The 10293-nt window shown below is 31.3% G+C and overlaps 1 protein-coding gene across 1 annotated transcript; it reads right to left on the bottom strand.

Moving 5' to 3' along the window:
* Positions 1–4508: 4508 nt before the first annotated feature.
* LOC126656472 (dimethylnonatriene synthase-like) lies at positions 4509–8916 on the bottom strand. Its single transcript, XM_050351048.2, has 2 exons — positions 7921–8916; positions 4509–5517 (listed from the first exon to the last, which is right to left on the bottom strand). Exons 1-2 carry the CDS (start codon positions 8899–8901, stop codon positions 4888–4890), a joined length of 1611 nt encoding a protein of 536 aa, XP_050207005.1. The 5' UTR covers positions 8902–8916; the 3' UTR covers positions 4509–4887.
* Between the last annotated feature and the right edge of the window lie 1377 nt (positions 8917–10293).

Below are 10293 nucleotides of genomic sequence, written 5' to 3'. Positions count from 1 at the left end.
CCCGATTAGTTTTGGTCAGGTGCAACCGGACATACAACTCAGTTAAAGTGGGCTCTCGATCGAGCTCCTTAGTATAGGATAAAAATGAAAAAATTGAATTAATTAGTAGATAAACAGAATATATAACACGACTATTAATATTAAAAACATACCATTACTGTCTTATGGTTCGCAGCCGACCGCGATCATGCGGTATATCAAACCGGTCCGGTGTCAAGTCCGGACGGCTCGCTTATCCGATTACCCTGTGCTATATCGGACTTCTTCTTCGCCGCGTCAATACCCCAGACACGCTGCCACAACTCCCAAGTCTCAGCACTAACACTACCGTCTTTTTATCAGGCCTCATGTTGCGGAGATTGTCTGTGTACCGATTGCCTGCATGGCGGTAAGACCCCTCTAATCAGGTCCTCTGGGTAGGTCAGGTCCTAGCAAAAACCCTTTTGTAAACAATTAATAAAAATAATTAATTATAAAAAATAAGTAAAACTTAAATTTAAAATATGAATTTAACAACCTTGAACTCCTCGAAGTAGAAGCCCTTAAAATCTAATCTCAGCTTCTTCCAGGAGGATCCCTCAGCAAACCAGCAAGATCGGAAAACTGGAAAGATCGCCCTAGATGACGTCCCACTATCGTTCCTACTATCCAGTGACTTTTTCCTTTATATATTGGGTTAATGACATAAAAAATCCCGATCTTTACACGTAATTTCATTTTAACCTAGACTTTTAAAAGGTGTCATTTAAATACACAATGTAACAATTGGTAAGTTTTCAGCTAGTTTCGTCAAGCTTATCGATCACTTTGGGGTTCGTTTGAGTGGTTCAACCACTTGGAATCGTGGTTTTCAAGTTCTATACCTTTTAAATGATGTTTTAAGATGTCTTGCGTGTGGCCTCGGGGTTTGGAGCGGTCCCGATTATATTTTCAAAAATTAATTATTTTTCAGATTTTAACTTTTATAAAAACCCTATTTCGGCTGTCACTCTTAGTTAATCATCTCCTATTGATTCGTCATCGTATTTTAGTTATTTGTAAGTATTTTTATCATTCCTTTCATTGGTTAATCATAAGATTTATGTTTTCTAGCGATTCTAAATCCTTTAGCCCTATGTGTGTATGTTGTAGGCTAATTTGGATCTTTTATTTTCTAGGTTTTTGATTGTGTTGGCTTATCAAAAGGTATGTGATTCTAATCTCTTGTTTCAGTAGAGATTGTTAGGTTTTGTTTTAATATAATACCTGGGTGATTTGGCATGATTTATTTTCTGTTTTGGCTTATTAAAATCTGAGATTCCTACTTTGGGTGTTAATGTTGGTATTTGTTGTGTTTATACTTTGTTTGGCTAGGTTGGAGGCTATGAGTATTGGCATAGTGTTTTGGGTTAAATTCTGTTTTTCTTGTTGTAAAATCAGGAAATAATCTTTAAATGTTGATCTTATAGGGGTTGCTAATACATTCGGTGATTTGGAACTTTTGGTTAGATCTAAGTATGGTATTAATTGTGGCCTTCCTAAACGAGATTCGCTGTTTTATAAATATTTAAGTGGCTGGAAATTTTCATTCAAATGATTGATTTTAAAACTTGAAAATGTGTACTTTGAGTGCCTTTTTGGTTGTTGGCTAAATCAATGACTCGGGTTGTCTTGACCTTAGTTATGTTGCCTATTTAGGATGGTTTTGACCAAATTGTTAATGGCTGGAAACACGTTCTATAAACTGTTTTGGACATGTATGAAGTGTTAACTTATCTTAGGCTGTTTGGTAATCGATGGTTGAAATGGTATATAAGATATGTTGGATTTTACTAAGGTTTTATGGCTAATTGAGTTCATATTTTAAGATCTGAATTTAAGTATTTAAATGTATTCCAATCCTTTGTGGTTTCATCTAAGGTGACTTATTTAAGTTGCACGTACTTTAGGTGAGAATTGCCAAGTGTTGGCAAATTATTTAGCATGTGTTGCTAGTGGCTATTTGAGAATTTATTAAGCTTATGTTGAGTTCTTTGTTTTCAATTAAATGTTGGTTTTGAATAAAAGGACTTTGATTTTACTTTGGGTTTTGCTTCTGCATACTTTGAGTTGGATTAGACTTATATCGCCCGATATGCTGTGTTGAGCTATGTAGTGGATAAGGCTAACACACTATCTTGGAACTACAATCACTTAAATGATTATTTAAGTATTTAATGAACTCCAGATTTGTTTTAAAGGATAAAAATTCATTTAAAGCTTAATTGGTTGTTTGGTATGTATGGATGTTAATTTACTGTAGCTTGTACTTTAGTTGTGATTTGAGATGTTAGTCATATGTAGTGTCTAGTATTCTTCGACTTAGGGGTTGAATGATTTTTGACTTGTACCTTGTTTTTAGACCCGTCGTTTGCTCGTTTTTCGGAGTCTGCACAGGGTTAGTTTGCTTGCTAAGTTTATCACGTGGATAACCAAGCAATGAATTTATAGTGTTATTTACTGCTTTATTAAGTACTGCAAATTATTTAAGTATTACAACTATTTACGAACTGTTTTACATGATTATGGATCTAAATTGGAACCAGCTACTTGATAGGCTTATATCGAAACTATGTGCACCGGTCAGTACATTAGGATTGGCTGACCAATGTCTGGCCTACTTAAGGATTGATTAGGATTTGTTCCCATCTATTTTGTAATAATTTTTATATAAAAATAATTATTACGAAAAATGATCAATATAGAATGCGGGAATAAAGTGTGAGAGTAAATATTTGTTCTTTTTAATTATATTTAAATATAAAATACATAGATATATAACAAAGATATGAGTTGGTTAAAATAGTGTTACGCGGGGGAGAACTATAGGATTAAAGAGATATGGGTGGAGTAATGGGAGGATGCGCACTAAAAGAAATTCCTTTTGTTGTGACAAGAACTAAATTTTGTCATAGTAAACGGGTTAATCGTGACAAAAAAATATTTTGTCAAAATTAGGGTAAAATAAAATGACATTATGATAAATTAATATTTTGTCAAATATTTTTGTCACTATAAAAAGTATTTTGATTTTTTGTGACAAAATATTTTGCAAAAAACATATTTTGTCAGGGTATATTAAAAATATAGTTATGATGATAAAATAAATTTTATCATAATATTTAAAATTGTTGTGAGAAATTGTTTTTTGTCACAATTAGAGTAAAATTAAATGATATTATGATAAATTAATATCTTATCAAATATTTTTGTCACTAATAAAACTAATTTTATTTTTTATGACAAAGTTTTTTGCCAAAAAAAATATTTTGTCACCGTATTTTAAAAATATAGTTATGATGATGAATTAAATTTTATTATAATATTTAAGATTTCTGTGACAAATTTTCTTATCACAATTAGAGTAAAATTAAATGATATTATTATAAATTAATATTTTGTGAAATATTTTTGTCATTATAAAACGTAATTATATTTTTTGTGACAAAATATTTTATCCAAAAAAATATCTTTCGTCACTGTATATTAAAAATATAATTATGATGCTGAAGTAAATTTTATCATAATGTTAAAAAAAAGTAGTGACAAATTTTTTTTTCAACAATTAAGTAAAATTAAATGAGATTTTGATAAATTAATAAATTTTGTCATAATTTTTGGTCACTATTAATATAGAATCAGTCAAAGATTTATAATACCACAACATCAGTTGCAGTGTAAGTAATCCACATTTTCTAAAATCACATTTTAGACAACGCCAAAAAAAATCAATGAAATGAGACAACATATGAGCTCTGTTCCTTTACCTGCACTTGAAATCCATGCCAAAACCTATAAAAAAATCACAGTGCCTGAGTGCCACGGTGTACCACTGCCGGCCTGCTGCAATATTACGGACAACATTAGTAGCTGCAAAAAATTGCCGTGTATCATGCAAAAGGAACACACCCGAAGTAGAGACTTCCACGAAACCTCATCTTTACGACTCAAAGTGCGACTTATAGAGCCAAAAATAGATTGCAAATCAGCAGTAAAATTGCTGTAGATATGAATAGTTTGCCTAAAATTAATGTTTTATATATAGCTGGATATATTACAGTTGAGATAATTTATCTATAATATTTGCCATAAAACCTCAATACCTTTCACATATAATCTTAATTAGAAAGTAGAAATAAGGTACAAAAATGACTCTAATGTTTACCTTGGGGTTCACATTCCCCCTAATGTTTTTTGAGTTTTAAAAATGACCCTAATCTTACCAAAATATAACAAATATACCCTCCACCGTTAGACGGAGGGGTATATTTGTTTCACTTCGGTAACATTAAGGTTATAATTGTTCCATTTTGATAATGTTAGGGTCATTTTTGAGACTCAGAAAACATTAAGGCAATGGCTAACTGTATGCCAAATCAGCCAAGTTAATGTTCAAACACGCTACCATTAGACAGAGGTTATATTAATTTGTTCCACTTTGTTAACGTTAGGGTTATTTTTAAGACTCAAAAAATATTAGGGAGGAATGCGAGCCACAAGGTAAACATTAGGGTCATTTTTGTACCTTAACCCTTAGAAAGTACACATACAAAAGTCCATGTCCGTGGCTTAACATGTCTTATTTAATTACCTTATACATTAATCGAAAATGCCATAATCTAAGACGAGAAATTCTGATGTAAATCCATTTTACCATATGTATAATGAACTATCAACTTATAATGTAGCACGCAGCATAATTTGTTTAGAATCTTCAATCTAAAAAAGCTTCAACAATTGATGTTATTTTCTAATTAAAATTATGGGCCTTTCTTGATTAATTTTTTTTACTCAATCATGCATGCCATGACAGTATCAATAACATGCTCATAATCTTATATGGTGTTCTTCCGAGAATTTCTCGCTTCTTCAAAGACTTTCATACAGATCGGAACCGAGTCGGGGCTTAACGATAATTTCTACAGGATGAACCTTAGGCAAGGCAACTCCCAAGCCTTCCGTCATATCCACCGGTAAATCGGAAATTGTGGAAAAATCAAATCCCTGAAGTAGCCTAGCGAGTGTCAAATGAACAACTTGCAGTCCAAAAGTAATTCCAGGGCAAGATCTTCTCCCTGAACTAAAAGGTATAAACTCAAAATTCTGACCCCAAACATCAATATCAGAATGAGTCGTCAGGAATCTTTCAGGCTGAAATTCATCAGGATTTTTCCAAACCCGAGGATCACGCTGCAACTTCCAAATGTTGATGATTAGACGCGTTCCCTTCGCTACAAAATACCCATTGATATTACAATCTTCCAGGGCCTCGCGAATCCCAGTCAGGGGTCCTGGTGGGTATAAACGTAGAGTTTCTTTAACAATTGCGCGGAGATATTTCAGGTTTTCAATGTCAGATTCCTGAGCCCATTTTTCTCTGCCTACATGGATGTCTAGTTCTTCTTGTGCTGCTTTCAGTACACTTGGGTTGTTTAGTAGTAGTGAAAGTGCCCATGTCAATGTTGTTGCTGTGCTTCCTGATCCAGTGAGGGTAAGAATCTGTACTCTTATAAGGTTAGAGATGAGAAATTAACTTAAAATAAAATTGAGGAAGATGCTAAAAAAATCTACATATACTTTTTGGCCTAATCGGATATAGAAAATTGCGTAATGCATATTATTAAGAAAATTCAATAATTAATATACGTTATATCATATAAAATATATTAGAAAAACTTAACTAAAGATATTTAAAAATGAAAACTAACAAAATGTTTTGTAAATAAAATAAATTAATAAGAACTTCAAATTTCAAATAATTGTATTAATTAGATTGAGACGTACAACAAAGCCTATGTTTCGAAAATTGTGACATACTACTAAGATTAGGAATTGGATGTTGATGGAACATGCATGGAGTACGACTATACATTCAACTTGTGGTGTCTATGTTTTGGGTTTGATTTTTTTCTTGTTGTGTGGTTTAGAATTAAGTCTCCTGCACCCACCAATATATTTTTAAAAAACTTAACCTAATTTTAGCCAGCTTTTCAACCACATAATTTATTCTCCAAAAATTAGAACAAAAAAGTCGGCAATGCATTCGACATTTTCACGATGAAAAATACTTGCACAACATTTAATATTGTAACCAACATTTAAATAAAAAATAAACGGCGAAACTTATTTTTTATTCACAACTTTAGTCATTTATCAAAGATTTATCCTCTTAAAACCCCCCACCTTTTTACTCCAATTCGTTTGCACCTTCATATTGAAAAACCACTAAATATACCTAAATTACGATCTTTTATTTTTAATTGCACCGTAAAATATAAAAATCCACACCTTTTCGTTTCACTTACACCCTTAAACATCAAATTGATCTTTTTTTCCAATACTTTAAATTTTATTAAATATCTTAAATGGTCCTCATAGTTATAATTAAAATAAATCAATTAAATATATTAATAAATAATTTAAAAAAATTAAATAATTAAATAATTTTTTTAAAAATAAAATAAATTATTTTTTAAAAAAACATTAAAAAAATTAAGCTCGTCCATCTTTCTCGAGACGAAACTAAAATACCCCTAATTTTAATTTTAAACAAATTAGAAATGAACCGACCCAACAATCGTCATCACCCGTTACTAAAAAATTTCCGGCCATCTTCTTCGGTGTCACGATGACCGGAAAATTTTCCGGTCACCAGAACAATCTAGATCGGATCTGTTCTTCATGAACAAATCCCATTTGGATCTGTTCATGAAGAACATATCCAAGCCGAATATGTATGGATCTGTTCTTTATGAACAGATCCATGTATGACTGGAAAATTTTCTGGTCATCGTGAAACTAGAGAAGATGATCGGAAAGGTTTTCGACGACGGTTGGGTCGAAACGGGTTTTAAATTTTTAATTTAAAAAAATTATTGAATGTAAATTTTTTTAACGGGTCGATTAGTGGCGACAAAATTATTTAAATATTGGAATATCGTCAATTAATCTTGTATAGTCGAAGCGGCGTGTTTGTAAATATGAATTTTATAAAGTAAATATATTTATTTGTATTAATAAAAAGTTATTGTTAAGTTTTATAATTTTTGAAAAGAATTGTTTCATTTTTATTTTAAATAGGCTTAATTACAAAAAAAAAATCCACCTTTTAGCCCCTTTTCAGTTGCACCCTGACGTTGCAATTTTGTCAGTTGCACCTAAATTCACACCTTTGGGTTTCAAATCCATCCTCAAATTGAACTCTTTTTCACTCGGGAAAAATTCATAAAACCCTTATAAAGTAATCGTTTGAACTCTTTCCACACAGAAATTAAAAAATGGATGACTTATTTAACTTTTTCTAAATGGAGAAGAGATCAATTTAATACTTGAGGGTGGAATTGAAACTCAAAGGTGCGAATTTGGGTGCGGCTGAAAAAACTGCAACGTCAGAATTCATTTGGAAAGGGGTTAAAAGGTGAGGTTTTTATTTGTGATTAAGCCTTTTAAATATAACATTAACTCTATTTAAAATATATGTTAAAATATAAAGATTTGAACTTTTTTTAATTGAAAAAGGTCAATTTAATGTTTGAGGGTGCAATTGAAAATGAAAGGTCGTAATTTGGGTATATTTGGTGGTTTTTCAATGTGAGGATGCAAACGAATTGAGGCTTAAAGATGAGGGGTTTTAAAGACGATAAGCCTTTATCGAATATATTAATATATTTTTAAAATCATATCATATACTATTATTTTTTAAACCTTTACTAAATATATTTATCATATTCGAATTGAACATAAGTATATTTAACAAATGTTGAAAAGATGGTGGTAAATATAACATGATTTTAAAAATATGATATATTTAACAAACAAATTAAAGTGGAGTAGCTGCGCAAATTTTGCCAAACTAAATAATTAAAAGTAAAATATAATCCTCTGATAACAAAAAGTACGTACCAAAGCTGTTGCCTTGATGACTGTATCGCGAGAATGGCCAGACATGATAGCATCTTCATCAAGGTTTGATAGCATAACATCCATGAAGTCACCTTCACCATTTTTTTTCTTGACATGTTCCTCCAGCCAAGTTCCGATCACATGATCCACTTCCTTAGCAGTTCTTTTCATGGCCTTAATATGACCTTCATAATCCATCCATTCTAGCCAAGGAATCGCATCCGACAATACAAAAGTTCCACTTAGGTAAATAGCTTCTTCTATGGCTTTCTTGTATCGGGATGGCTCGCTGTTATCTTCCGCGTAAGTACTGCTCGAAAATCGCTTTCCTACAATCATCCTCAAGCTTATATTAAACGCAAGCTGCTCGATCAATTTATTTATAGTAACTACTTCGCCGTTACTTGCCATATTATGCAGATCTTTTAAGAATGCGGCGATTTCAGATAGCCTTACATGCTTAAGCATTTCAAGCCTGCGATTCGACAGAAGCTGAAGAGTCGCGAGCTTTCTAATGTCTCGCCAGTATTGTCCGTAAGGGGCTAATGCGAAGACAGCATTGTTATAACCGATGTATTTTCCTGCTGCAATGCTAGCCCTGGTAGCGAAAATTCTGTCGTTTTTAGTAAGACATTCCTTTGCTATTTCCCAACCACTCACCACGAGTATTCGGTTGATTCCGAGCCTCAGTGAGTAGATAGGGCCAGTTTTATCGGCAATGGTTCCGAGAATTTTGCAGGCTGGCTCTCGGACGCCACCTAGAAGATGTAGGTGACCAATTAAAGGCCATGATCCAGGTGGCTCAGGAACTCTGATTTTCTTGCTTTGGCTCTTTCTTGCTGCTAGTATTCTCCATATGAAACAGAGAAATAATAGCATAGCAAGCATGTCTATAACTGTTTGAGAAGAGAAAAACATTGTGTTGCAGTTGGTTTTGAGTATTTGAGTGTGAGTTGTAACATTACGCAATAAGAGATTCATATTTATAGACTTTTACTAGTGGTTATATGCAAATAAAATGTTTATTATAACATGAACTCAATTTTTAAATATTTTCAACTTAAAATATAAGTTTTATATTTTCAGCTGTTATCAATGCAACCATAATTAATAGATGCATATATGCTAATTAAACATTTAAGTAATAAATCATCTTCTATAATTTGGAACAAAAAAAATAGAAATAGTGCCTATCAATTTGATATAGAGGGTAATTTTAGCAATAAATTATAACTCAAATGCTATATGCGCTCCTCAGTATTCTGCTAAATTCGTGGGTTTAATTCTCTTCACAACCTCTGTTCTTTCTAATGTGAATTAATGTGATATTTATTGATTGGTTAGTACATTTATTGTGGCCACGTGTTATATAATAAATGGATGGTTCATAATCCTACGTGGCGAACTAGGTTCATGCAAGTATTTCTCCATATTAAGGCCATGAAGAGAAGTACTAAGGAGGTGGATGATGTGATCAGAACTTGGCTGGAGGAAAAGATGCTGGCCATTCTCGTGATAAAGTCATCAAGGCAACAGTTTTGGTACGTGCTTCTCGTACTCGTTAATTAAATTTAGGCTTAATTCCTTAAAAAAACCCCATCTTGCATTTTTTTTCCGTTTATACCCTGACCTTATAAAAACACCATTTGTACCCAATTTTGAGTTTTTATGTTTCATTTCTACCCAAAAGCATTAAATTGTACTTTTTTCATTTGAAAAAGAGTTTAAAACAATCCTTCATTTTTAACTTATAAACTAATTAGATATTAATGTTATTAATAGTACAAAAATACCATCTTCTTTAAAAAATTAAAAATAATAGTAATTTTTTTTAACTATTTCCGAATTTTTTTTACTTTTTTATTTTTTTTTTTAATTTTTAAAAAAATATTTCCGACAAAAAAATTAAAAATAATAATAATTTTTTTTAATTTTTTTATTATTTTATAAAATTAAAAAAATTAATTAATTATTTGGATGTATTTGATTATTTTTCAAGTTTAAGGATTTATTTGTATATTTTAAAATAGAAAAAGTATGTTTTAAAATCTTTTCCAAATGAAAAGAGTACAATTTAATGCTTTTGGATAGGGATAAAACATAAAAATCCAAAATTGGATACAAATGGTGTTTTTACAAGGTCAGGGTATAAACGAAGAAAAAATGCAAGGTGGGGTTTTTTTAAAGAATTAAGCCTTAAATTTATATCTATCAATAAACTATAACTTAAATGATATAGGCTATAAACACTGACAGCAAATTGCTCTGTAGGTTATTTGTTCGAATTCTTTTACAAGCATTTTCCTTTCTTAATTATTAAAAAAATATTCCATCTAAATTTTGCTAAAGTTTTAGATTTTATTTTTTAGGCTT

This window comes from Mercurialis annua, linkage group LG7, assembly GCF_937616625.2.
Source record: "Mercurialis annua linkage group LG7, ddMerAnnu1.2, whole genome shotgun sequence".
In the NCBI taxonomy this organism is placed as follows: Eukaryota; Viridiplantae; Streptophyta; class Magnoliopsida; order Malpighiales; family Euphorbiaceae; genus Mercurialis; species Mercurialis annua.
The sequence above is the reverse complement of the archived record's forward strand: the minus strand, read 5'-3'. Positions and strand labels throughout refer to the sequence as shown.

What these genes read in the sequence shown, in the direction of transcription:
- LOC126656472 (XM_050351048.2), bottom strand. Translation starts at nt 8,901, where the DNA reads ATGAATCTCTTATTGCGTAATGTTACAACTCACACTCAAATACTCAAA. An exon ending in TCATCAAGGCAACAGCTTTG is followed by an intron (nt 5,518 to 7,920) that starts GTACGTACTTTT and finishes ATAAGAGTACAG; the next exon opens with ATTCTTACCCTCACTGGATC.